The 26,561-nt window shown below is 38.2% G+C and overlaps 3 protein-coding genes across 5 annotated transcripts in view; all 3 read left to right on the forward strand.

Moving 5' to 3' along the window:
• The window catches only part of LOC127438834 (protein IMPACT-B-like), a 44,171-nt gene extending 39,134 nt beyond the window's left edge, over positions 1–5,037 (forward strand). For all 3 annotated transcript variants that reach the window (XM_051694736.1, XM_051694737.1, XM_051694738.1), the window contains exon 12: positions 152–5,037. In XM_051694736.1, the coding sequence (XP_051550696.1) occupies positions 152–211 (60 nt within the window). In that variant the 3' untranslated portion in view covers positions 212–5,037. The remainder of the gene's footprint in view (positions 1–151) is intronic.
• LOC127438849 (uncharacterized) overlaps positions 1–26,561 on the forward strand; it is a 687,566-nt gene that overhangs the window by 115,836 nt on the left and 545,169 nt on the right. The window lies entirely within an intron of this gene.
• On the forward strand, positions 4,279–25,506 carry LOC127438914 (histamine H3 receptor-like). The gene is made up of 4 exons (XM_051694822.1): positions 4,279–4,370; positions 7,705–8,036; positions 13,556–13,722; positions 21,487–25,506. Exons 1-4 carry the CDS (start codon positions 4,279–4,281, stop codon positions 22,363–22,365), a joined length of 1,470 nt encoding a protein of 489 aa, XP_051550782.1. The 3' UTR covers positions 22,366–25,506.

The raw sequence follows: 26,561 nt of genomic DNA on the forward strand, positions 1-26,561 counted from the left end.
CAGTTAAGACTTTTTTGTAATACATTATTAATGTGTTTGTTCTCCAGCTCTCGGCACAAGCCTTGAGCAGGAAGCCCTTCATTTCAGTTTTCCTTTTCACGGGAGTCTTGTCACTTCTCTTTTCTGCTTTCCCTTTTCTCTTCCCTTTCAGGAGGAAGCTTCCAAAGCTGGAGGGAAGAACAAAAGATCTAAAAGCAAAAAGGCAAAGTGAAAAACAGCCTCCCACCTGGAACAGACAGTTTTTGCTACACTTCATCCTCTATCAGAGCATCTTGTGAGGAGAGATTGTCAAGCCTTGAGGAGAACTGGGGACTATGAATGCATAACGCTGAAGGAGGCTTACGAATAAAATAAATGGAAATTTCCTACAACTGTGTAAGGCTTTCAAGACATCTGGAATAGCATTAACCGAACAGTTCTAGAAATGAAAATTAATTCGAGCTAAATTGAATTCGCTGAGAATCTCCACCTCCAGTGAGCTGTTAACTCGAGAACTGGATCTTTCCGATTCGTGAATGAATCATTCTTTTGAGTCGGTTCTTTTAAATTAACGAGTTGATCTAGTTCACAAATCAGAATGATGGCTGCAATGGTTCTCGAGTCAACAGTTCACAAGAGGAGTAGATTATACAGTAAGTAAATAGTGACTTAAATTTTGGTCTGTTCCATACAAAATGCATCATGTAACTTCAGAAGACTCCGAATATAGTGCACAAGTCGTTTGGACTTTTATGGTGCCTTTTAGTACTTTTTGTAGCTTGACAAACATGGTTATTGTATGTATAAAGAGGAGTGTGAAATTGATCCTTTTGTGTTCCAGAGAGATAGCAAACAGGTTTGGAATGGCATGAAAGTGAGCAAATAATAATATAGTTTAAAGTCAACTTTCAAGTCAACAACCACAGATGGATTTTATATGTAATGACTGAGTTTTTGGTCTGTTGGTGCACATTTGGTTGCAGTATTTTGTCTTATGAATAAAGATTTTTATGAATTACAAATTGATTTGCAAATGAGCGTTGGAGCCTTGCCTGAAGCCACAAGGACAAACGGGTGTGAAACGGGTAATAAGTAGCACTGACATTCATCAGCGACCTTTGACCCTTTCTCCGGTGTAATGATGCTCTAATAATTTAATTTGATAAAGCCTGACAAAAGTAATTTGGCCATTTCCGCAAAGCGTCGTACCAGCATGTCCATTTGATAATACTCTATGGCAAATGTCAACGCAAAATGGGTCATAATACTATGGTAGAATGTCGTCTTCATGTTTGACTGTCAAACGTCCATTATGGCTGTCCATTTAATCCCCCGTTGCACACCAATATTGTGCTTTTGCTCATTCTTACCCATTTGAATATTGCATGCAGTTATTTTACTAATCAAACTTTGCAGGGTGAAAGACCACCACTACCTGATGAGTTTTGCCACTTTATGATTCGCATGCTAATCGTCCTTAATGAGCTCATGTGAGAATATCACGGATTGTTTTGGCGCTTATGACCATGGGAGAACAGTTCAGATGAATTTGAATATCGAGTTGGAATCTATTTCAAGCCAAAATTTCCTGTAATTTCTCAGATTAGGGACTGAGAATGAGTCCGGATATGCCCAAAACTTGCTTATTTAGTTCTTTTGAGCAGCCAGAGGACCATTAAAACAACCTGCCTATTAAAGACTGGTGTGTCTTTGCATAGCCTAACTGCAGCTTTTATAAATATTCAGTTATCGTAGTGACTGTGATTTAAAAGACACTTTTTTTTTTTGTTATGCCACTCCAGAACAATAACACCCAAGTAAACAGATTTCCACAGCACAAGCATCAGCAAAAGGTTAGGAGACATAAGAGAGTAGTTGTCATTGTGGAACGAGAGAATAGAAAACTGGACGTTTTGGCTCACTATATAGAAATCTACATAGTGAATGTCACATACAGTACAAGTAGTTTGCAATATCAGGAAAGAATGAGCACAAATTAGTGTATTCGTACAGAGCTCCTGACAAGATTGCGGACTTTGTTACATACATTGTTCGTTACATATGCATCATGTCCCAAATGATGATGAGATGTGTTCTGGAAATGAATATGAATGTGGTTTGGATACGTTTTGTAAACAGCAGATTTTATGTGGTTTTTTTGGGGGGGTTTTTGTCTGAACAAAGACTGTAGGGCAAGTGTCAATGCAAAACGACCTGTAATAGTGTGGGAGAATGTTGCCAATAGTTCAAGGAATATTCCACATTCAATACAAGTTAAGCTCAGTTGACAGCATTTGTGGCATAATGTTGATTACCACAAAAATTCATTTTCGACTCGTCCCTCCTTTTCTTTAAAAAAGCAAAGATCGAGGTTACAGTGAGGCACTTACAATGGATGTGAATGGGGCCAGTTTTTGGAGGGGTTAGAGGCACAAATGTGAATCTTATTATTTAAAAAAAGCACTTACATTAATTTTTCTTTTAAAACTTGTGTGTTGTATGAGCTGTAAAGTTGTTAAAATTGTCACTTTTATGGTTTTACGGCGTTATGCCGTCATGGCAACGAAGTTGTCAAATTGGCGATAACTTTACCCAGAAAAGGATAGGAGGTGATTTTATCACACTAAAATCGTGTTAAAACGCATATTGTTTATGTCTTGTGGCTATAACTTTGAAACCGTTTTAACGTTTATGGATTGGCCCCATTCACCTCCATTGTTAGTGCCTCACTGTAACCCAGATTTGGGCTTTTACAGGGCGGACAAGGCGAAATTTATATTTGTGGTAATCAGCATCATGCCACAAAAGCTGTCGATTGAGCTTAACTTGTATTTAACCCAGAATATTCCTTTATTTTCATTGCTTTATTCACAAGGCATTCTTTGCAAACTAGCTGGGTTGTGCAATAATGTTCCTAAATGATTTCACGTCTTTGCCCAACCCTTGAATCTCGAAACGGTTGCAACATTTATGAATTATTCTTTGGCATTGACTCATCCGGACAAGGTTTTCAAGTACTTTTTAACATCTAACCTTAGTTCCGCTCTCTCTTGCACACACACACACATATCATTGCTGTCTTCCATCTTAAATTCCTCTGGGCCTTTGACATTCTGGCCCCTCTCCACTCTCCAGCGCAAGTCATTGCCTACTCGCTTTCATCCTCCTTGCATGCATCTATTCCCTTTTCTCTGGCCTATTCTTTCATGCCTGCCTCTCTCGCTCCCTGTGTTCTATCGCTATTTCCTTTCGATGAATATTAACGCACCTTTTGACTGTCAGCACCAACACTTTCACATCCAATTGCTTGCTTCGACTCGAGAGGTATTGCTAAACATTTTCAGGGACTTGTTGTGGCACTTGTTTCTGTTGTGGCACGCTCTCTATCTGCAAGGATAAATGCGGCTTGCATGGAAAACTTGCTCAGGGACCGTTTGGCATCTCATCTGTGCTCCGACTAACCAATGTCTTTTATTTTGGGCCACAGTATTAAGGTAGTGGAGATGATGACAAATTGCCCAAAGGACAACTGTTACGTTATAGCTGATACCATTTCTGGCGAGAAATCAAGCTAAACTTACCATGCTGTGCATTGCTGCTTTTTAAATTGCCAAAACCAAATCTTGGACGTGCAAATTGTCGATTTGATGGCCAAACTGTCCCTGAGCTAAAAAGATCTCATATGTGCTCTGATTAACTGATGTCTCTTATTTTGTCCACGGTAACAACAGTTTGCCCAAAGGATAACTGTGTTACATTATGGCTAATGTCATTTTTGGAGAGGAATCAAGTTAAGCTTAGCTACAAATAACTGTAGAGTACATCAGATATACCATGCATTGGTGTATTTTAAGTAGCTCTGACATGCTGATTGTCAATTTGACTGTCAAACAGTCCCTAAGCAAAATTTTGCTCTGACTAACAGTATTTTGGATGAGTATTCACGCTAAATTTGGCTGTAAAGTACATTAGCAAACACCATGTTATGTTTCAGTAGTCTGAACTCTGACATGCTAATAGTCAATATTGAACTTTACAGCCAACTTGACCAGCTAATCTTCATTCATACAAAGACGCTAAGATAGAGCCATTTGCATTGTGGACAAGAAACCTTCCCTTCTGTACATTGGCTGACAACAATATCAACTAATAATATTAATCGTGGGAGAAATCAAATCTGCAAATAAGCGCTCCTCTGTTGAGGCCTTGAGAAACATAAAGACTGGAATAGTATGGTAATGCATGTTGTTTTATGTTCTGAAGTGGCTTTGGGATACTGCTCCTGTTGTTTGTACAAATATGGGTCAAGGCTCTTCATCTATGGAGATCAAACATCAGAAGGGTGCAGCCGAAAGCTTGTTTCATAAGAGTCTCTCCTATTTCTTTAGAAGGTGAGAGAGCAGATCCCTGTTCAAATGAGTTGTAGCTGCCGCTTTGGGCTTTTGGATTATGGGGGTTCTTCCACAGCAAGAATAATAACTTGATTTCTAAATAAAGGCACTTAGCTGCTTTCTCCAGTTATCTTCTCTTGGCACCTTTGTGTATGCTCAGAGTCAAAATGCTTTACTGCGTGCTGTCTCTGCCCATTAGCAACACGTAACATGTTAAACTGAAACAAGGTTAGGGTGAGGGTTGGGTATGGGTTAGGGTTCTACCATGGTTGTTTGGACATTGTATTATTACGATGTTTTTTTTTTTTAACATGGTACCATAGTACAACAATATATTACATGGTTATATATATATATATATATATATATACGTTTTCCCATGTTAACATGGGAACCTATGGTTATTTGCTTTTATTTTGTCATAATGTTTTATTATATTAATTTTAGCCAGCATTAAGTTGTTGCATTAACTATTGGTGACGTTTTTTAGAAAGGCTGCATTACCTACAACAGTAGTGGAGCAATTGATTGCATTATTTGACTTATTATTTGATCATCAAGATAAACTGCAAAGAATTGTTTTCTTTGTAATTATGTGTTTTAAGAAATTAAATGCAAATTAAATTATGCTTGTTTTAAGATTTGGCAAGAATATGAGGATGCTCTTCTAGGAATTAAATCCTGATTTACAAATTAGTTTCACCATGTTTTATATTATTTGTTTCATTGTGTCAAAACCAAATTGCTCCCGTCCATTGCTCCTAAAGTGATTGGAATCACTATTGCATAAAAAGAAAAAAAGAAATCCCAAGTTGAGAGCCCTGGTGTAATTAGCACATCAGAATTAAAGAACAATGAGATATTTTAAAAATAAGGTTCTGGTAAAGATTACACAATATCTAATAGGACTCTTGAGTGTCAAATATAACAATCAAATAATCCTGTAGCAATTTCAGTATATTGAGTAGGATTTTATTTAATTATTGGGTGATTGTGTCCCCATTAAATTAATCACCAAAAAATGGAAATTCTGTCATCATTTACTTACCCTCATTTTGTTCGAAACTTGAATGACTTTCTTTTATGGTGCATTCTGCTTAACATCCCCATGTTGTGTTCAGTGAAAGAAAGTCAAATGGGTTTGGAACAACATGACAAAATGTTAATTTTTGGGTGAACTATCCCATTGAGATCCTTTAGGGTTAGTTCGAAATTATGATAGAAATTCCATTTGGAATCCTGTACGCATTCGATTTTTTTAAATGTAAACTTTGGTTTCGGAATGTTTTATATCATTAGTTCCACCATGTCTTTAAGCCTTACTTAATCGAATTGCTCCCCAGCCACTCAGGTGACCCTCTTTGGAATTGATTGGACTCACTATTAGAACTAGAAAAAGAAATCCCGGGTTAAGAGTTTGGGGTTAATTAACACTCCATAGTTAAAGAACAAAGATGTATTTAAAAGGGTTTTAGGGGTGAATTTAAACCTCATAACTGCTAGAACTAATGTAAGCTAGAGGGGCTGCACTATTCAGTGCAATTAAACCGGATTTCACAGATGCACCAGTATTTCAGTGTCAGTGTCATGCACGTGTGTGTGAACCGCACGAAGAGTCTGCGATCTTCCTGCTCTGTCGCTCAGCTGTGTAGCAGCTCATGGGGCTGAATTTGGTCTTTTGTGTCAGAGGGGAAATGAGTCACACGGTAAAAGAAGACCAAACCTCTGACGTTGTGTATAATTACAGATTTATATACCCAGAACACAGACTTTGTGAGCATGTTTAGAGTGCAGAGGCGTACTGTACATGGTGTGCAATTTGAAGTGATGCAATTTTAAGTAAGCAATTAAGAGATGTTTATTTGTCATGCTTTTGACATCATGTACTTGGATGATTGTGGCATTAACATATTATTTTTGCTTAAATGCTGCTCGAGTTCACTGCTTCTGGATTTGATGTAGCAGAACTACAAAATCTGAGTAATAAAAAGTAAATATGGGTGAGGTACAGCTACTAGGGACGGAATGCTTTTATGAAAATGACCTCGTACCTGACTAGCTGCCTAGAGTGGATGGCAATAATTGTGCTGTCCATGGTGCTGAAATTACTGAAGAGGACTAGAGTGCAAATACGCTAGGCAAAAAATCCTAAAGGAATGTGTTCAGGATTCCTTTTGGAATTTCTAAAATTAAACCAATATACAGGGTTCTAGTGGGAATTTTTTTTCAAAGGATTCCAGCGTAATACAAAACCCAGATCTTTCTGAACGCTTGAGTTCCCAGTAGGACTATCATGATTGACAATAGAATAAAATGCCCCTGTAGGACATTTCAATTTCAAAGAAAGTCTTTGAGGATTTAATAGCTTTCTGTGCAATTTCCTTTAATTGTCCAGTAACAGGGTTCTGATAGAGATTACACAATATCCAATGGGTCTCTAAAAATCTGTTTAAACAGTGTATTTTTTATTAGATTTTTGGAAGATTCCTGTGATCCCATTAGGATTGGATTTTCTGACTATACAGATTTATCAGTGCATATTGCAAAAATATGTTGTTACTTCTGTCCTGTTTTCCAGTACAAATAAGTAAACATCCCTAAAATAAGGATTCAGGATTGTTGACAAGGGCTTTTACTGATTAACCAAAGCATGTATCTTAAACTCAGGCAAATCATATTGTATAGCAGCATTCTGTACATATGATTCAATACAATACAAGTAGGTTTCTGATAAATTTTTGGACAATATTCATACAACTTTAAATAATGCATTTAGATGTTAACTACTAAAAACAGCAGGTTTTAATTTTCTTATTGCAATTTAACCTGAAGGATCTTGATTCTTGAAAGACTCTTATGTGATCTCATTAAGATCCTTTAAAATTCCTTCCAATGATAAAAGTGTCATTAGGAATTATTTGTACTTGGGCAGACATACAGGCGAATTTGTACTTGGTTTTAAAAAACAAAACAAAAAAAAAAGCTTGGTCAAATCGTGACAAAGTTAAGCACAAAGGTGGACAGGGTCGAATCTGTGATTTCTTCCAAAAATGGACAGTACCATTTCCAACGGGAGTGCGCAACAGTTGACGTGCGCGCGTGACGGGAACGCGCTTCTGTGTTGGAAACTCGGAGAACAGAAAGTCTGCGCTCAATCTCAGTACATGGACTTGACTTACCAATTCATGGAGTTCCCCTCAGGAAAAAAGGGCATTTCATGTCAGTTTCAGGCATTGCTTTGACAACTTCAAATATGGGCGCGCTCCCCGGGTGTTTGGAGACTCCAACGTGAACGGTACTGTGGATGCGCTCTGAAGTTAATGCAACCCTAAAGGGATGCAAACTCATCTGTCGCCTTAGTCGCCAGGAAGAGAGCGCATAATGTGCTCAAACCTGTTGCTGGTTCTCCAAATGCTCTTGATCTGACCATGGTCACCTGCTTTTCTGGATTCAATTCTTCTGGCTCTAACATCACGACCGTCAGCTCGGATGTGGACACGTTCCCCGGCTACACTATGGTTATCCTGGCGATCCTAATGATAACCCTGGTGGTCGTGGTGGTGGGCGGAAACGCATTGGTCATCCTTGCCTTTTTCGTGGACAAAAGTCTTAGAAATCAATGCAATTACTTCTTCCTAAATTTGGCAATATCTGACTTCCTTGTTGGTATGTATAAAGCATTTTATTTAACCTCCATGCAAATGCATTTTCACCACAACTGTGTATATGGAAATGAGTTTCATCACTTAGAAATGATCTATATGTCATGCACCATTGGGAACCCTCTGTTCAACAGGATCAAAGCTTACTGAATGTCTTATACTGCATTTCATGGGAATACTAAATCTGACAGGTATTTCAGTGAGAGAAGGGAAAGTTTAATTGATCAGACTGCAGCTTGCATGACGAAACCAGAACAACATGAACGTAGTTAATGAGTTGTCAGATTGACCATATGGATTTTTCCGTGGGCGATTGCATATTTGCATACAATTGAAAGACAGCAAATGAAAGAAAAATACTTATTTGACACAATATTTCCTCAAAATTCACTGAAAAACCTGATATTTTATACCGACAAGGCTGACTCAGGGGAAAGGTAGCACTTCTGTAAATCGGCCAATGCCTATAATCTAAAAATAGTAAAATATCGGCCGATTAATTGGTCTTGTCGATATATCGATATACTGTCACAACAGAGCGTTGGAGTAACTGGTTAAGATGTGTGGGCTGTTTGCCTAGATTTGCATGCCAAATCCATTGGCATGCCTAGTTAATTAAAGAGTGAATGTAAATGTATGTAGCTGTCCTTACATTTTGGAATATTGATTAGGCCAAATTTGTCTGGTTTTAGATGCTATACAAAACCTCAGCTTGGCCGAGGAGAACACTTGGATCACTCTCAAATATTGAATATAAAAAGTAATGTTTATTGCCTACCAAAGAAACCGAAGTTTAATTCAAATTTACATAATCCACAGAGATGATCATGCCCACTCTGGTCATATGTTCTTCATTTGGTCATATTTCTTAATGAATGGATTCAAGCAGCTATGCAAAGCAGTGCTGTTGTCATGGCCTGGCCAGGCTGATTAATCTGCCCATTTTTGGCCATTTTGAGATTATCGACCGATAACCATGTCCACTTCACCGATTAACAGAGCTATCAGTTCTGGAGTGGTGGTGGTGTAGTGGGCTAAAGCACAGAACTGGTAAGCAGAAGGTTGCCGGTTAAATCCGCAAAACCACCTCCATTGTGTCCTTGAGCAAGGCACTTAACTCCAGGTTGCTCTGAGGGGATTGTCCATATAATAAGTGCACTGTAAGTTGCTTTGGATAAAAGTGTCTGCCAAATGCATAAATGTAAATCGGTTCCAAAACCAACTGACAGCTTTGTCAATAGCTAATGAACATTTTCTGTTTTCACATTTTATGAGTAAATGTTGTGTAAATAATGTGTTCATTTAATTTTAGTCAGTTCTGTACATCTCATTTGCTTTCATTAAATTGTATAAGTACACAGCACTCTTGAAAACACGATTCGGTTTAGTCAATTGTTGCATTCTGCGGTCAGATATCTTTGCATAATGACCTCTCAAATGTATGCTCAACCATTGTCATTGACAACTAATCTCCTATGCTAGTTAATGTTTTTCGTTGCACTCCGTGCTCTCTTTCTTCTAAATTTACATTTTTACTTCTTTTGCATTTTTTATTTATTTGGTGAGCCATGTAATACATGGGATACTGTACAGTAAGCCAGTCATTCTTTAAAAAAGAAACCTGTTCAATATGCTTATCACTCTGTCTGGGTTTATTTTGCATAACGACTAGTGGCTACAGTAAATTATCCCCTACTTATGTATATATCGGCATTATATTGGCCATCGCTTGGCCCGCTTTTCAAATATCATTATCGGCATTTGGCCATTGACTAACTTGTGTTGGATAAAAGCCTAAGCTAACTAGTACCAAATTCCCCAAGCAGTCATGATTTATTGGCCTTTATATGTAGATATATGATTTTGTCAGATGCTTTCGAGGCAAAGCAATGTAGAAGAGATGTATCATGTTTGTAACATCTTAACATCTGAGGATCATAGCCAGGTTGAAAAACTAACAGTTACACTCATGCTTCTGCAGTAATGAGAAACAGAATGAGTTTTCTGCTGTTCTGCAGTGCGCCAGCACAATAAGTTATTGGCTTGGATTCAGAGTGCATTAGGAGACAAAATCTGCAGTTCATTTCAAGATCCACACTGGCTCCCTGTCTATTCACCAAACCCGCTCTGCTTCCTTAAGTGTTTGTTTGCAGCTCACAGGCATTAGTGCTCAGATGATGTAGTGCTTGTGGCTTTCAAAGTGGAGGTTCTTTGAAAAAACTTGGATCTATCTTCATGGTGAAGATAGTAGAGTGGCACTATCCTTCAAAACGCTTATGAAGTACAGATGAAGCATGCAATTTACCAAGGATCAACTGCGCCTGGTGAAAGCATTGTTTTTAGCACACTATTCGGATTATGCAAATTAGTAATGATGCAAACATGGCCAAAAATTTGTGTAGAGATTAATTTGCATGGCACAGTTCCCCATGTTGCAGGTCATTTCTTAGCGCCAGACTGAGAGGGATGCAACAGACTACTTGGATCTGGCATATTTTACTGGGACTGTACAGCATCACTCCACTGCAACACTGCTCCAACCCAGATGCCTGAATTGGCTTGTCTGGATATATGCCAAGATATGCCATACATGTAACACTCTTCTATAATTGAATACGTTTTTGCTGCCATTCTCTTTAGAAAATTCACACAAATATTATTTTTTAATTAAATTCCATTTACTGCCAGATTTCTGTGAGCAGTAATAGAGAACATTAATTGCAGCAGGCAAATAGCTCTGACACAGAAGAAAGAAAGTCATACGAGTTTGGAACAAAAGGCTTGGACTGAGTAAATCATGACAGAATAAGCCTAGGGTGTTGCTATACCTGCTGTACATAAACTGGATTGTGAGTGGTTGGGGAATATGATGCAGGTTTTTGTGCTGAAATGCCATGCACACTAGTCAAAACTAGTCGATTTGCCTCAGAGAGTTTTAGCGCCCTAAAGAGCTTAATTTTTTTTTACTTCAAAAATGCCAAGGAGCTCGAAAGCAAAATAACACAGATATGGTGCTGATTTAACTGAATGATAGATGAGAGATCTCTGAGTCCTTAGCGAAAAGTCAGTGATGTGATTTTTCTTCTTCTTTTTTTTATGCTTTTGTGGAAAAGCTTTCTCTTGATGTATGTTTAAAGAACAAGAAGAAGAGGTAGACAGCTTATGGCTGTCACTGTTCCCTCTGCTGCTCGATGACTTTTTGATAATGGCTCTTGGTTTATCTGTCATATTATGAAGCAACTCCTCTGTGACATGATCCATTGATTTTACACTCTGAAGGGCTTATTATATCCTGACCAGGAGAAGTGTGTGGCCATTGAAGCAAGCCTCATTGACAACTACAGTGGATATAAAAAGTCTACAAACCCCTGTTAAAATAGCAGGTTTTTGTGATGTAAAAAAATGTAAGATAAATCATATAAAAAATTTTTTTGCACCTTTAATGTAAAAATTACAACCTATGCAATGCCACTGAAAACCAAAATATTTCAGAGAAAAAAAAAAAATACAAATAAAAACTTAGAATAACCTAACTGCATAAGTGTGCACATCCCTGAACTAATACTTAGTTGAAGCACACTTTGATTTTATTACAGCACTCAGTCTGTTTGGATAAGAGTCTATTAGCTTGGCACATCTTGACTTGGGAATATTTTCCCACTTTTCTTTGCAAAAGCGATCCAGATCTGTCAAATTGCGAGGGCATCTCCTGTGTACGGCCCTCTTCAGGTCCCCCCACAGATTTTCTATAGGATTCAGGTCTGGGCTCTGGCTGGGCTATTCCAAACTATTAATCTTTTTTTTTTTTTTTTTTTTGCTGAAGCCATTCTTTTGTTGATTTGGATGTGTGCTTTGGATCATTGTCATGCTGAAAGGTGAAAGATCTCTTTATTTTCAGCTTTCTAGCAGACGCCAGAAGGTTCTGTGCCAAAATTGACTAGTACTTGGAGCTATTCATGATTTACATTCACTAAAGCTCCAGTTCCAGCAGAAGAAAAGCAGCCCCAAAGCATGATGCTACCACCACCATGCTTCCCCGTGGGTATGGTGTTCTTTTGCTGATGTGCTGTGTTGTGTTGTTTTTGCGCCAAACATACCTTTTACAATTTTGGGCAAAAAGTTCAATCTTGGTCTTATCAGACCATAACACATTTTTCCACATGGTTTTGGGAGACTGGGTATAGGTTTTTGCGGGCTCGGATGTATTTTTTTTTTTTTCATTTGAAAAGGCTTGGTCTTGCCACCCTGCCCCATAGCCCAGACAGATGAAGAATACAGGAGATAGTTGTCACATGTAGGGAGCAACCAGTACTTGCCAGAAAGATCTGCAGCTCCTTTAATGTTTCTGTAGGCCTCTTGACAGCCTCCCTGACCAGTTTTCTCTTTGTCTTCTCGTCAGTTTTGGAGGGACGTCCTGTTCTTGATAATGTCATTGTTGTGCCATACTTTCTCCACTTGTTGATGACTGTCTTCACTGTGTTCCATGGTAATGCCTTGGAAAAAAATGTGTAGCCCTCACCTGAGGGATACCTTTCAACAATGAGATCCCATTGATGCTTTGTAAGGTCTTTGTGGCCCATTGCTCTTGTAGTAGCATGCAACCAAGAAGATGTCAGAAAAATCCTACAAGAACAGCTGAGATTTATTTGGAGTTAATCAAAGTCACTTCAGGTGAAGACAGGTGTGTACTATTTCACATGAGCTTGATGATTGGTTGATTCTGAACACAGCCACACACCCAATTATAAAAGGGTGTGCACACTTATGCAGTTACGTTATTCTTTTCTCTCTCTCTCTCTGAAATGTATCACTTTGGTTTTCAGTGGCATTGTATAGGTTGTAATTTTTACATTAAAGGTGCAAAAAGTCAGATATGATTTATCTTTGTTTAATTATTTACATCACAAAAACCTGCTATTTTAACAGGGGTGTGTAGACTTTTTATATCCCCTGTATATAATGCGGTGGCTCTCAACTGGTGGGTTGTGACCCAAAAATAGGTTGCAGGTCTGTTCTGATAGGATCACAGATATAATGGAAAAACGATGCTAAATGCAAATCCCAATGTAATCATGCATTGTTCGGATAGCTAAACAAATAGGCTTTTTAACTTTCAAAGGGACAAAAGGGAATTTTAATTACATTTTGATTGTTGCAGCCAATCAAATTCTGCTGTGTGTTGGTGAAAATGTACATGTAACTTAGTAATATGGCTAATACTAATATTTTCACTTAATATTTTGCATCTGGCTGGTAAATCACACTTCTGTGGTTTTTAAGCTTTTACAATAAGCAATAATTTTGTATATTGTTGGGCCAATGCACTTTATGGTTATTCAAAAACATTTCAAGGTTTGATTTTAAGGACATTTTTGTTTATTTTATTTTTTAGTGTATATAACTAACTATATAGGCACTGTGTTCGGTTGCCACTTGATGTCCAATTTACAGTCTGGGTCCTGAATTAAAACCAGTTGAGAACCATCAATATAATGCAATATAATGTTATGTGTCTCTTCCTAGGGGCCTTCTGCATCCCGGTCTATATTCCCTACATCCTGACGGGCAGGTGGATGCTAGGCCGTGGACTCTGCAAGCTGTGGCTGGTGATGGACTATTTGTTGTGCACAGCATCTGTCTTCAATATTGTCTTAATCAGTTACGACCGCTTCCTGTCTGTTACACGAGCGGTAAGTGTAAACACCAAATCAGCCTGCTTCAACATGTCAACATTAAAACAAAATTGACCCTGTTTACTTACTTAATAAATGTTCCTGGTCTTATTGTGAATGATTCACTGGTGCACATTATTCCAAAGAAAAATCTTCAAAATCTTTCATCAAAATGTAATAACTTGCTACCCCCCTGAAATCACTTTCCTTTGCAGTGATGTCACTAATGCTGTGCGGACTATTGGTTAATGTTAACCAATAGTCAAATAGCTATTTAAGCATTGTTGTATGCTACTGTTGTGGTTAATGCATTCTTTCTAAAATCTTGCCAATGGTTAACTCCATTTTGTTATGTAACGGCCAGGCTAATTCCCAATAAATTCAACTCCCGCCCTACACTTTTTTCACTCTGAAATATGGCACATTGCGAAGGATAAAGGTTTGAGAATGCCATTCCATGTTGATTTGAAGTGTGTAATTCCTGCACCACTAACGTCACTGAATGGAATTGCAGAAATGTATTGTTTTCTAACAGGTTTCCCAAGCACTTCCCATGTCTACCATTGGTTGGGAAACAGATAGACCCGCCCCAAACTCACACCATTAGTTGAGCCAATGTTGCTGTGTCGGGATGCTGAAACAAACAGAAATGTTTTGATAGCACCACAGAGCTACAGTGTTTACACGTTTCTGGGAAATCAACCTACTTTTGAATTATAGTCATCTCTGCATATTAAGCTGGGACACGAGAAAGTATTTTAACATCACACTTCAACTTGAAATATTGCAACATACAAACATCCTTTCACACAAACAAACCTTGCCAAAGGGATCCCAAAAGTTCCCCTTTTTTTAAAACAACTGAGCTGTTCAAGAAACCTGCAAGATGCTGAAGAGTGTGTTATTGCAATCTGATGAATAATAAACCAATGAGTTCTGCTTTTTTGCCTGGGTGACAGATCGTGGATAAAAAAAAGTCCCAGCAGACACACGCAGTCTCCACCATTCAACTGCTCGTTGGTCATGAATTTTTCAGTGTAATTTACTGCAAATATGCGCTTTGTTAGTCACAGACAGCATCATAAATTCATCTTCATATTTCACAGTGAATCAACTCGAAGACCAGTTTTTATTAAAAATCAATCAAAAACTTGGGCTCTGTACCAAAGTTGTGAGATGCCTTGCTGTATGCTGCCTACATAAGCAGCTACCTTCTAAGGCAGCACCCTAACTGTATGGAACCTCATAAGAGACTGATTAGGAATGCTATTTACAGACAGCAACTCCATGTGTTATCTGCATAAAAATACCTTTACATAGTGCACACAAATAATTATGTTGACTACTTTTTGGAATAGTTTTCATTACTGAGCTCATCGCAATACATTCTGAGTTCGCCATCTACGCAAAGAAGAAAGACAATGATGCCTTAGAATATGGCCTTAAATTAGGTATCTTAGAAGGCAATGGCAGTAATAGCACTGCCTACCTTTTTTTAACTGCCTTTCGGGAGTGATGCCTTAAATGCTGCCTACATAGCTCACTTGGTCTTATTTTGCAACGATTGAAAGCAGTGATCTGTCTGTAACCTTACTTGTTGGTCACATATTGCATTGTATTACTGTATTGTAGCATAACAGTGTTTTCTAGTTGGTGTATCACTCCTATTCTCAAGTATCTGTAGTGGCTTGATTAAATTTAGGTTTATGACTGCCACACTGCTGTCAGCTATTTTGGACATAGGTAGCTGCCCAGTGAATCTAAGAGCTGTAATGACTCGCGGTGAGCCACCATAACAAGACTGCCCCCTCTCCATGACCTTTACATCATGCTTGTGTATGTTGTCTGATCATGGCCTCTGATGAAAACCACACAGCTAAAAGTCACGTCTGAAACAAGAGCCAACCCATCAAACAGCTGCTGTAAGGAAACCAAGTATATAATAAGTGATCTGAACAGTAAAATGAATGTCATTATTTGCTCATCCTTTATGACATTCTAAACCTGTATGACTTTCTTAAGTGGAACAGTAAGCGAGACATTTTAAAGAATGTTCTGGGTGATGCAAAAAAAGCTTCAATGCAATTGCGTGGAAAAGAGCAAGCAGATGTTTTTTCCAACATATGAGCGACCAGTACACTAGCAACTTTTTCAACGAATGTTTTTTTTTCATTGTATTGCATGTAGCTTTACAGCCGAACGAGCTGTAGCGAAAATCAAACACTTTTTCAGATTATTCGTTTTAGCGAATCCGTTCGTTTGGACTGTTCGTGTTAAACTGGATCGAAAACAGTTTCTGGTAGAATTTGCATATTTTATAGCTAAAGATTTAGTTAAAATGCAGCTGTTTATTACCAAGCTGTTTATTTTTTGGGGGGTTGGTTGTTGTTTAATTTAGTGTAACATTATCTGTTCAAGTATAATGATTCATCATTAAGTTTTGATTAATTAATTCAAAAACTCTGTTTTGTTGGTAGCTTTTTAGCGATGTAGCTTATTGTAGTTGAAAGGGGTGTTCACACAACAGTTTGCGCTCCATTCACTACCATTCAAAATAATCTGAAAAAGAGAGACTGGGAACGCAAGCTCAAGCAAAGAAATTTTGCACTACGCTGCCGAGAAAAGTTCGAAGTTTAGCGAACTCTGACCTGCGAATCGGCGTGACGGGAAGACTTGAAGAAGACAGAAACTTATCACAATGACCTCTTCGCTCAATTCAAAGAATATGTATTTCCAGGGACTAAAAACAGTACAAAGAACAAAAACGAATGAATTGTTTTGCAACAATAACTAACTAAAAATGGGAACAAAGTTATTTGCAGTTGTTCCGGTGTGAAAATGTTATTTTTAAATGTTGGTAACCTGTTATAACCGGCTTCACGCCATCCACCGCAGCATTCGCGCTCAACTTACCATGCGCCCCACCGAGAACGAACCACATTATAGCGACCATGAGGAGGTTACTCCATGTGACTCTACCCTCCCTAGCAACTGGGCCAATTTGGTTGCTTAGGAGACCTGGCTGGAGTCACTCAGTTCACTGAATTATTGTTAGATATGATTCATTCATACATATTTAATGCTGCTGGGCTTTGACTGACAAGCAGACTGACAATGCTTGTTATGATTTCTATGCTGATATATTCACCACACCAGAAAAAAATTTAATGGCTTATTTTCACATTTGGTGAGGCAAGTTGCTTATTTTGGACTTGTTTTTCCAGACAACATTGCTTGTTTCTCTTGCAAAATCTGTCAACATTGCAACTGGTATTTCACCCACCCTTAGCTGTCATTTTAAAGGAACGATATTAACTCTTCTTTTATTTTGTTCTATCTGGTTACCACTTGAAAAGGAGGCTGCGGTACTTCTGAACGGATCAAAAAAATGTATTTTTTAATGTATTATTTATTAAAACAAGAAGTCCTCTCACATGACATCATATCCTGGTCCGTTTTGATTACCGAAAAAATAATGGGGGGTGCTCAAAGCCTAGTGTGACCTGTGCTTTACATTCATAAAAACCGCTGTGCAAAATAAGCTCTGAAAATACAGGAACAAGGCCACACTGCGAAAGACGGATGCACTGAACGGAAAATGGCGCAGCTTCAAAGAAACCTGTTTCCCAGCCTTTATTTTTTTAAGTGGCTTTTGATATTCCAGAGCTACGTTTAAGAGAATCATGAAATGCAAATATTGATTTCCTGCAGAGAAAATAGTTCGAAAAAGCTCAGAATTGTCAAAAAAACATTGAGGCATAATTATGCACTACAATACAACAAATCTTGCAGGAGTGGCTACGGAAGTGTTGAAAGGTCTAATAACTTAGCAGCTTATGACTACACACTGGAGTACTGTGAGCAGCATAACTTTTATAGCCCTTCACTGTTATCCAAACACATTATGCAATCGTGACATCTCGGGAGTGTATTCGGCACCCTCATGAATAATGTATAGGAATTTGCATTTATTGCAAATGCATTTCTCACCCAACTCTTTTGAAGTGCTCATTGTTTAACGACAATGTCGCCATTTCCTGTTTACAGCTTGTCTGTTGGCTTTATTTGTGATTGCTTTTGAAAGAGTTGCAATCTATCGTGTAAATAACAATGTGAAATGCCTTTCACATTTCATGACATTTCAAGAATGCTTGTATTTGAACATTGATGTTTATGTAATAAAATCATAAGTTTGACATTTGACAATCACATTTGACTTCATTTGGCCTGACTATTCTCCTGCTTTAAAGGTGATGTTTGTCATTTTTCCTACATTAAATTGCTTTCTCCTTTACCCGCTTAATATGCAGAGACGACTATAAGACATTTGTACGCTGACTACCTGAAAAGTGTAAACATTGTGGCTTTGTGGCACTATCTAAACTGGCCATTGGCTTAATCAATGCTGTGAAGTTGGGGCAGGACTATCTGTGTGTTCAACCAATGGAAGATGGGGAGTTCTTGGGAAAGCTGTTTGAAACAGTCATAATGTTTGCAATTCCTTTTGGAGAGTCTAGTGGCACAGACATGACGCAATTCATATTTCATTACTGTATTATAATAATGAAGCATTATTGTGAGAATTGTAAAACTTCCTGACATTAATGGTCCCAAAACTAGGTTTAATTCTCTTTAAGAAAATTGAAATTTTAAATGCCTTCTGATTTGGACAGGTTTTCTTGTTGATTCACCTTTACTTTTACAAAAGCTTTTCCTCCAGCAAAACGGCAGTACTTCAATAACACATTTCATCAAAGGGGTGACACGTCAAAACTGAAATGGTCATTGTGTCAACAGAATTTATTTACCAGCTTTGATGCCCCATAATCCAACTGTAGAGCGCTAGAAGGTGTGAAATGCTGTGATGTTTATCCTCTGCTAATGTTAGCGAGATGTCCCTCATTCCCCGAGGACAACTATTATTTGCAGTAATTCCAGAGCTCAAACTGCATTAGATTATCACTAGAAGACACCCTTGAGGGCTTGTGGCTTTTAAAGAATAGATGATTCTTTTCACTGGTTGTCATCTTTGCAGTTGTCATTTTTGAATTACTAAAATGGAAAGTGTTTCTGGCTAGACTCTGGAGAGAGGTGATGTGGTGAAGACAGCCTTATTGTCACATTGACCCTGCTGTCCATCAGCAGAGACAATTATACTTATCTATTATACATTGCAGTACGTCTAGAGATAATAATAATAAAAAAAAGAAGGCGATGGAGCTGGAGAGAGACATGGATGTTTTTTCTGCTTATCTTGGAAACAAACATAAAGTGGCTTTATTCACTTGCCCTGATATTTCATTATATAAATTGAAATATATACGATTCCAAACTATTTCTAGGTCATTAATCATATGTACCCATTCTTCTGTTAAAGTATTAAAAGAATGCAAAATAGAAGCATTTTCAGTAGTGGTCTGAGACTTTTGGACCATTTGAAAATCTAAGTTATCAAACAAACATTGTAATAAACAATACTACAATGACTTGGGCAAAGAGAATAAAGATGACTAAAGGGAAGATAAAGAAATTGTGGTGCCAAGAGCAAATCAGTGCAGCGTTTTGTCTGTAAAAGACATCAACACGGCAATTAAACACCTTTTCCATTCGTACATGCCTCGCTGAAAAGCAACAATTATGACTAGTGCATATATGAATGACTAGAGGAGAATGAGATATCAATGTACTTCGTTTACTCCACATTACATGCAGTAAAATGGAGTTAAGCTGTAGGAATGGCTCTGTTCTAAATCCAAATGCACTGCCTACGTTATAAGGCATCATAGGCACTCCCCCGACACAAAGGATGTTCCAAAAGGTAGGCAGCAAGATTATGCTTATTTCTAGGTCACTGATCTTCGAAATCAGGCCTTTTGTACAACGTTAACGTGGTCAGTCACAAATTTGCTTAAATGTGATCAGTGACCTAGAAATAGGACAGAAACGTACATATAGGTAGGTAAGATTATTATTATGCCTTTGGCCAAAGCCAATACCATAATGAATTGTGACACGCTCAGTGAAACAATCCATCCAACAAGATGGGCGATGTGAGAGTAATACCGATTATAAATCTACTTGTAATTCATTAAATATCAAAATAGTATTGTCAAGTTAAAAATGTATTTTTTTTTTACCCAGTTTTTATGAGGTTCAGTTTCAGTTTGCATGCCATAAAAGACAGCTGCCTATGTAGGAAGTAGACAGCAAAGAGTTAGGTCACTAGGTTTTGAAACATCATTATGTTGCTACAGGCACGTATGATTGTATTCATGGTGTAAAGTGAATTTATTCACTTGCCCTGATCTTTTATTGAGTGTAAATTGTAATTTCACATCATCACATTTAGTGGACACACTGATTAACTTATAATAGCTACGTTAATTAATTCAATTTTTTTGGTCTAGATCATCATATAACACCATAACCGATCAGTTCCACAGTGCAGGCTTGGAATAGACTAGGTGAGTTTTATTCCCCTCGCTGTGCTCAGAATTCTGGGCTGTGAATTAATCATTAAGTTGAGGAGGCATTCACACCATGCATGGACTTTATTGAAAGTGATACATGGGAGAGATAGCTTCCACAGTACTATGGCTATTATGTGTGCCTCTCTCAGGGAGTTAAGATTTGGCTGGTTAGCTACAGAACTTGTATATACCGTAACTACTCCACTATGTGGGAAAAAAGCCTATTTCTCCATTAATGGTTATTCAGAAGTAGCCGTGTGTTCTGATGAAGTAATTTTTTTTGCCATTATATTTAAATAAATGTATAATTCTGTCAAGCACCAGCAAGAATATTGGTTGCCCCCTTCCTTCTCTTTAAGAACTGTACACTTCCAGAGTGAGGAAAAGGGCTGGAAAAATCACTCTCGACCCCACTCACCCAGCCCACTACCCTTTGTTGCCTTTTGGCCAGCACTACAGAGCAATGAGCACCAGAAACGTCAGGGGGTTTTTTCCCTCAGGCTATCCGTCTCATTCTATATATACTTATATTTTCTATTCCCTTTTTATTTTTATTCTATTTTTTTATTATCTCTGTCTTGGTGCTGTATTGTTTGTGCACTGGAAGCTTCTGTCACCAAGTCAAATTCCTTGTATGTGTAAGCATACTTGGCAATAAAGCTCATTCTGATTCTGAAGATAGTCATTAGCAAAGAGCTTGGCTAGCTGTGATGCCATCAGCTAATCAGAGTCATTTTCCTGTTCCTCCAGAGCGATTAGTCACACGAAATTTACGGCTCAGTTGATTGGCTCAAGAAAAAAGTGTCCTGAAATGAAAGTGCCCTTGAGGAAATACACAGCAAAAACTAAAAGATACTCCAGGAAAGAATTGGGCTTCCTCAGATGCCACACTGGCAGTACTCTCTGGAGATCCTCCAGACACCCTTTCAGTTCTCTGAGAAACTTACTTTAAGTTCCTGCAAGAACTCTAAAGAACTCTAGGGCCTGTCAATGGTTCCTTCAATAACCCCATCATAAGAGAAAGGCTTTGAGGACATAAATAGGACATTTAAGGCTCCTTTAAAGGGTGTCAGGAGGATTTTCAGATGGTTCCACCGGTGTGGCTGCTGAGGAACCCCAAATGGTGCCTCAAGTACCTTTTCATTTTTAAAGTGTATGGCATTATGCAGGTCATGTACCTCCAGGTGGTGTACACAACTGCCATTTCGATTAATGGAAATGCTAACAGATAGCTGTATCCAGGTCTTATAGACCTCTTTTGCTAATCTCAATAGACTTTAATTTTATACCTCCTATGTTTTTTATTCCACAGGTAAGGTACCGAGCCCAGCAGGGTGTCACTCGTCTCGCAGTGGTCAAGATGTTGGCAGTGTGGGTCTTGGCATTCCTCCTCTATGGTCCAGCAATTATCTTCTGGGAACTGCTGGTCGGAGAGAGCATTGTTCCGGAGGACGAGTGTTTTGCTGAGTTCTACTGCACCTGGTACTTCCTGCTCTCTGCTTCCACATTTGAGTTCTTCTCACCTTTCATCTCAGTGGCCTTCTTCAACTTCAGCATCTATCTCAACATCCAACGGAGAAACCGTAGCAGGATGGCACACATGGAGGCCGAAAAAGAAGATGGATGGAGGGTCGTGGATGGCCAGGCCACGTCCGCGTTCTTCGTGAAAACACGCAAGGTATCCTCTAGTGAGCCAGCAGCCGTTTCAGCCGTTATCCAAGATGAAGAGGAAGTGTCGCCTTCGTCCAGTGGAGATCCAAGCAGCACACACTCTGTGTCTTTGACAATGAAGACGACCAATAAGAAACGGGGATTGTTCAACGGTTGGGTAAGGACACGCATAATACGTGCACAGGAAGCCTCGACCACTTGCGGTCCCTACAGGAGCGGAGGACACGCACGTCTCTCTCGAGACAAGAAGATTGCCAAGTCTCTGGCAGTCATAGTGTGTGTTTTTGGGGTGTGTTGGGCACCTTACACCCTCCTGATGATCATACGGGCTGCCTGCAGTGGTACTTGTGTGGAACATCATTGGTACGAAGTCACTTTCTGGCTCCTTTGGCTAAATTCGGCAATCAACCCTTTTCTCTATCCACTTTGCCACAGTAGCTTTCGCCGGGCCTTTGCCAAGATTTTGTGCCCCAAACGGCAGTCTGTTCGGCCACATGAGGAAAGTCCTTCCTGCCAATGATAATCTAAAAGGAACAGAGGCTGAAAAAAAAGCACCAAGGCAAGAAGGTGAAACATTTACGCCCAAGCACATTTCAGCTCAGAAAATCAATATCCTTACGAGATGGAGTAGCATGTTTATTTCTTCAGCAACACAAGAAACTTCCATGAAAAAGATTCTTAATGAAAAGCTGCACAAACAATAGACCTTTAACTGATGGATATAAACAGTGCATCCAAGCTGTTGTTATATCTTGTCTTGAAGTCACGTAGGAACAGAGTTAAATTCACTCTTGCTAGCTAATTACGTTGCATGTTGTGGGACATCCGTGGTGAAAAAGTGATGAAGCTTGTGTTCAGAACGTATCCGGTTGACAGTTTATCCATATAAACATGATTTATTGACTATTGTTTATTCCACTCCATTTACTCACGCTTCAGCAGAGAAGAGCTGATCTATTTGAGACAGTATTACAACTCAACTCGAGAAACGAAAAATACACGAATGTTCTTCTACTACAGCCCAGAGCTTCACAGGCAGACTCTAAAGAGAATTCATATTACCTGCTATGGACAGGCTGAACCTAATATTGTTTTTGAAAGTATGTTTTGTGGAATTCTTTTGGAATGTGAATGATGTTTTAATATACAGAATCGATTTACAATAATCAAGTAATGAATCACAGAACTTGAACATTAACTAATTTACTGTATCAGGATGTCCAGAGTGCTTTTTTCAGAAGTCTTCATTTTCACGTTTCATAAGCTGAAAAAACCCCTCGCCATAGCACTCAAATATAAATCAATTCAAACACGTCTTCACGCATCTTATTTCAATGGAAAGTGAATTCGATTTGAGAACTACTCTACATCGGAGGGAAATACTTTTAATGATTTATAACTTACATTTTGGGCTTTTCCTCAAACAGATGTATTGTATGGCTTCAGAATACAGAAACGTTGTATGGACTATGTTTATTATGCTCTACCATCATGAGAAAGAGCACCCTAGACACTCTGGACCTGATTTTGTATTCCACAGAAGAAAGTAAGTCATATGGGTTTGAAACAAAATATTTTGGTGATTTTTTTAAAATAAACTCTTGGTTACATTGGTAGTAACAATCGATTGGTTACAATCATAGCAAGAAGGATGGAATCATCTACATTACTTTTTTACGAGTATATCTATTGTTGTTAGGAATGTTTTGAAAATTGTTTACAATAATTTCAATGTTGTTTTTAAATAAGATATAAATCCTTGTAAAGGAGAACACTGTTAATCAACAAAAAATACACTGATACCCAATGATTTCTTATTTCGCCTGTGTGAAATCCAGTCACGCTGTGTGCATTAAATCTAATATAATTCATGCAGTTTATGGATTGAATCAGGTAAGCCAACTAAGACCAATTTATTTACAAATGAGATTCAACGGCTTCCAAGTTCTTTGAGATGAATTTCATTGAATTTCGTTTTTATCACCGAAGGGAACATGGGTAAAATTGCAAAAGCTAAACAAGAAGTATGTATGTCCAAAGAGTTTAGTTTAAAAACACGAAATAGGATGTTCTTTCATTTGATATTCAAACCATTTGCATGTAATGACACTCTTAATTAAAATGCCCCAACAATCAATAATATTTTGCATACAACTTTGAAAATCAGGTCTTATCCTTGGAGCTGTCCGTACGCTTCTGCTGGTCTGCTTTTTGCTTCAGTGGATTAGTAAATGGCTTTTTTCCAGGTGGCTTTGAGGGCTCTTGATTTATCAGTGCTGTTTAGAACTCAAATTAATTAAACCACAATGGCAAGCATCCTCATTAGATCCTTGAATTTGAAAATCTAGAATCTCTTACCCAGGTGATGCTGCTGCACCCTATAGTGTCTATATATAGTGAACAAGGGGAATGACATGGTTATTTACATGATCAATGGGTTCAGCATTTAGAGAGCAGCATTTGAAGTGACTTCTTGACACTTGTGAAAAAGACATGGTTTAATATCTCTTGCTCGCATGTTTGATTTTAAGATGTTGTGTAGTACATAGCAGTGTTGGGGTGTTTTAGTAGAGTCACAGTTAAAAAAAAAAAAACAGTGTAGCTTTTCCAATGACAAGGTACTTTTTTCCAGTACCTGGCTGAGTAGCATGACAAAATGAAAATTGTTGGTTTTTACAATATGTAAGTTTTAAGTAACTTTAAAATGCTAAGTGCTTGACGAATTATGTGAAACTAAGTGGAAAACCTTGTCTTTATGTAGAAACAATTTAAAAGCACACCTGTGATTCACGTTTGAGGTATGACTGTCATTTCTTGTAGAACAAATCGGGGAAGTCTCTTCAAGTAATGTTAACAACAGACATTATTTGACCTCAGAAATCGAAAATCACTAAAAGCCCATTAGAAAGTACAAGACTCGAAAATACAAATACTCTGAGTTTTAGGACTACAAACTGAACAGATCTATACAACTCTTTTATCGTAAATTATATCATTAAAGATTTTAAAGATATTGCCCTGTGAAGCTTCTTTTTGTTCGTAAATTGAAGTGTAGCTAGCTGCTTTTTGAAAAGGGTAGCTTGACTGTAGTTAAATTGACTAGTCTGACGCCTGAAAAGCTACAGTTTCAGAGCAACCTCCCTTGCATTGGTAAACAGACTGGCAGAAAATTGGTATGATGGTTGGGGAGGGAGGCAGTTGCTTTAATAATATCAAGCATTATGTATATGCACACAGTTCTACAAGAACTGTCAAAGAAAACCACAGAGAAGAGGTCGAACCACCATAGAATCGGTTCAGCATGAACTGCTGCCTGTGGATGATACGCTCCCACATAAGTGTGCAGATTTCAGGCTGTTCTTAAGTTACACTGACAGAACACAATGAGTGGGACCAAAGTCCTTTGAAGATGTTCCACTAAAATGCGGAACTCAGTCTGACTCAAGCTTATTGCAAGAACTAAGCTTAAGGGTTTAACGTTACAAAACAGTGTCAAGGATGAGTTTGATTAGGTGCTTATATCATTTTCTGTATGATTAACACTCTAATAGCGGTAAGAAGGTTTGTTACCCTGATTAAAAACAGCTTAGACCAGCATAACTTACCTGGTGAGACTGGTTAAGTCATTTTTATTTGTATAGCACTTTTCACAACACATCATTTCGAAGCAGCTTTACAGAAAATCATGCATTAACAAAAAATAAATAAAAAATGAAACTAAAATCTAAAGTCTTAGAGTGATTATTGTGTAGTTTGATTAAATATGATAATTGTATTTAGATCCCCTGTGAGCAAGCTGAAGGCGACTGTGGCAAGGAACACAAAACTCCATAAGATGTTGGTTAATGGAGAAAAATAACCTTGGAAGAAACCAGGCTCACTGTGGGGGCCAGTTCCCCTCTGACTAAACAACATGAACATAATGCCAATATTAGTTATTTGTGTGCAGTGCAGGTCATGGTTTAAGATTAGTAAACTAAGTACGTGTTAAGGTCCGGTGTTTAAAAAAAAAAAAAAAGTAAAGATTTTTTATGAACTGTAAGATTAATGACTAATGTCTTTGAAGTTCATCCTGGATTAACTGCAGAAGTTCACATAGATGCATTGTCCTTTGTTAGTTGGCTGATGAAGGCTTTTGTTGGCAATTAAATGATAGTCTATGTATTCCATTTCAAGAGGGTAGTCCATCAATAGACAAAGGTGATGCAGGCAGAGATCAATGATGAGGAGCATCGCAGTTCAACCGGCAGGTCGTTACAGTGAGGTCTATCCTAAGTCCAAGGTTCAGGCAGTGGCATATGAAGTATCCAATGTCTTACAGTTGGAGTTGGCATCAGTTCATCCTCTGAAGATGGAAAGAAACATAAACTGAGTCAAGTGTAGACACTGTGTAGGCTGTATACAGTATAGACTTAGAGGTGTGAATCTTCACCAGTTGGCCTCATGATTCGATTACGATTCGAAGAGTAACGATTCGATTACAAAATGATTCTTGATGCATCACAATGCATCTTTTCCTGCATTTTTATTTTTATTTTTATCAATACACAGACTCTGTATTAAATAGTATACAATTATTAATTTCGAATTAATAATCGATCCCTAGTCTATAACTCTAACCACAAATATCGGTTACTGGTCCAGGATGGCTACATGAGATCGTTTCTTCTGTGAGAGCGCAGATGTCAGCTTCTCCTTTCCACACCACAGGTGATA

Source organism: Myxocyprinus asiaticus, chromosome 50, assembly GCF_019703515.2.
Source record: "Myxocyprinus asiaticus isolate MX2 ecotype Aquarium Trade chromosome 50, UBuf_Myxa_2, whole genome shotgun sequence".
NCBI lineage: Eukaryota > Metazoa > Chordata > Actinopteri > Cypriniformes > Catostomidae > Myxocyprinus > Myxocyprinus asiaticus.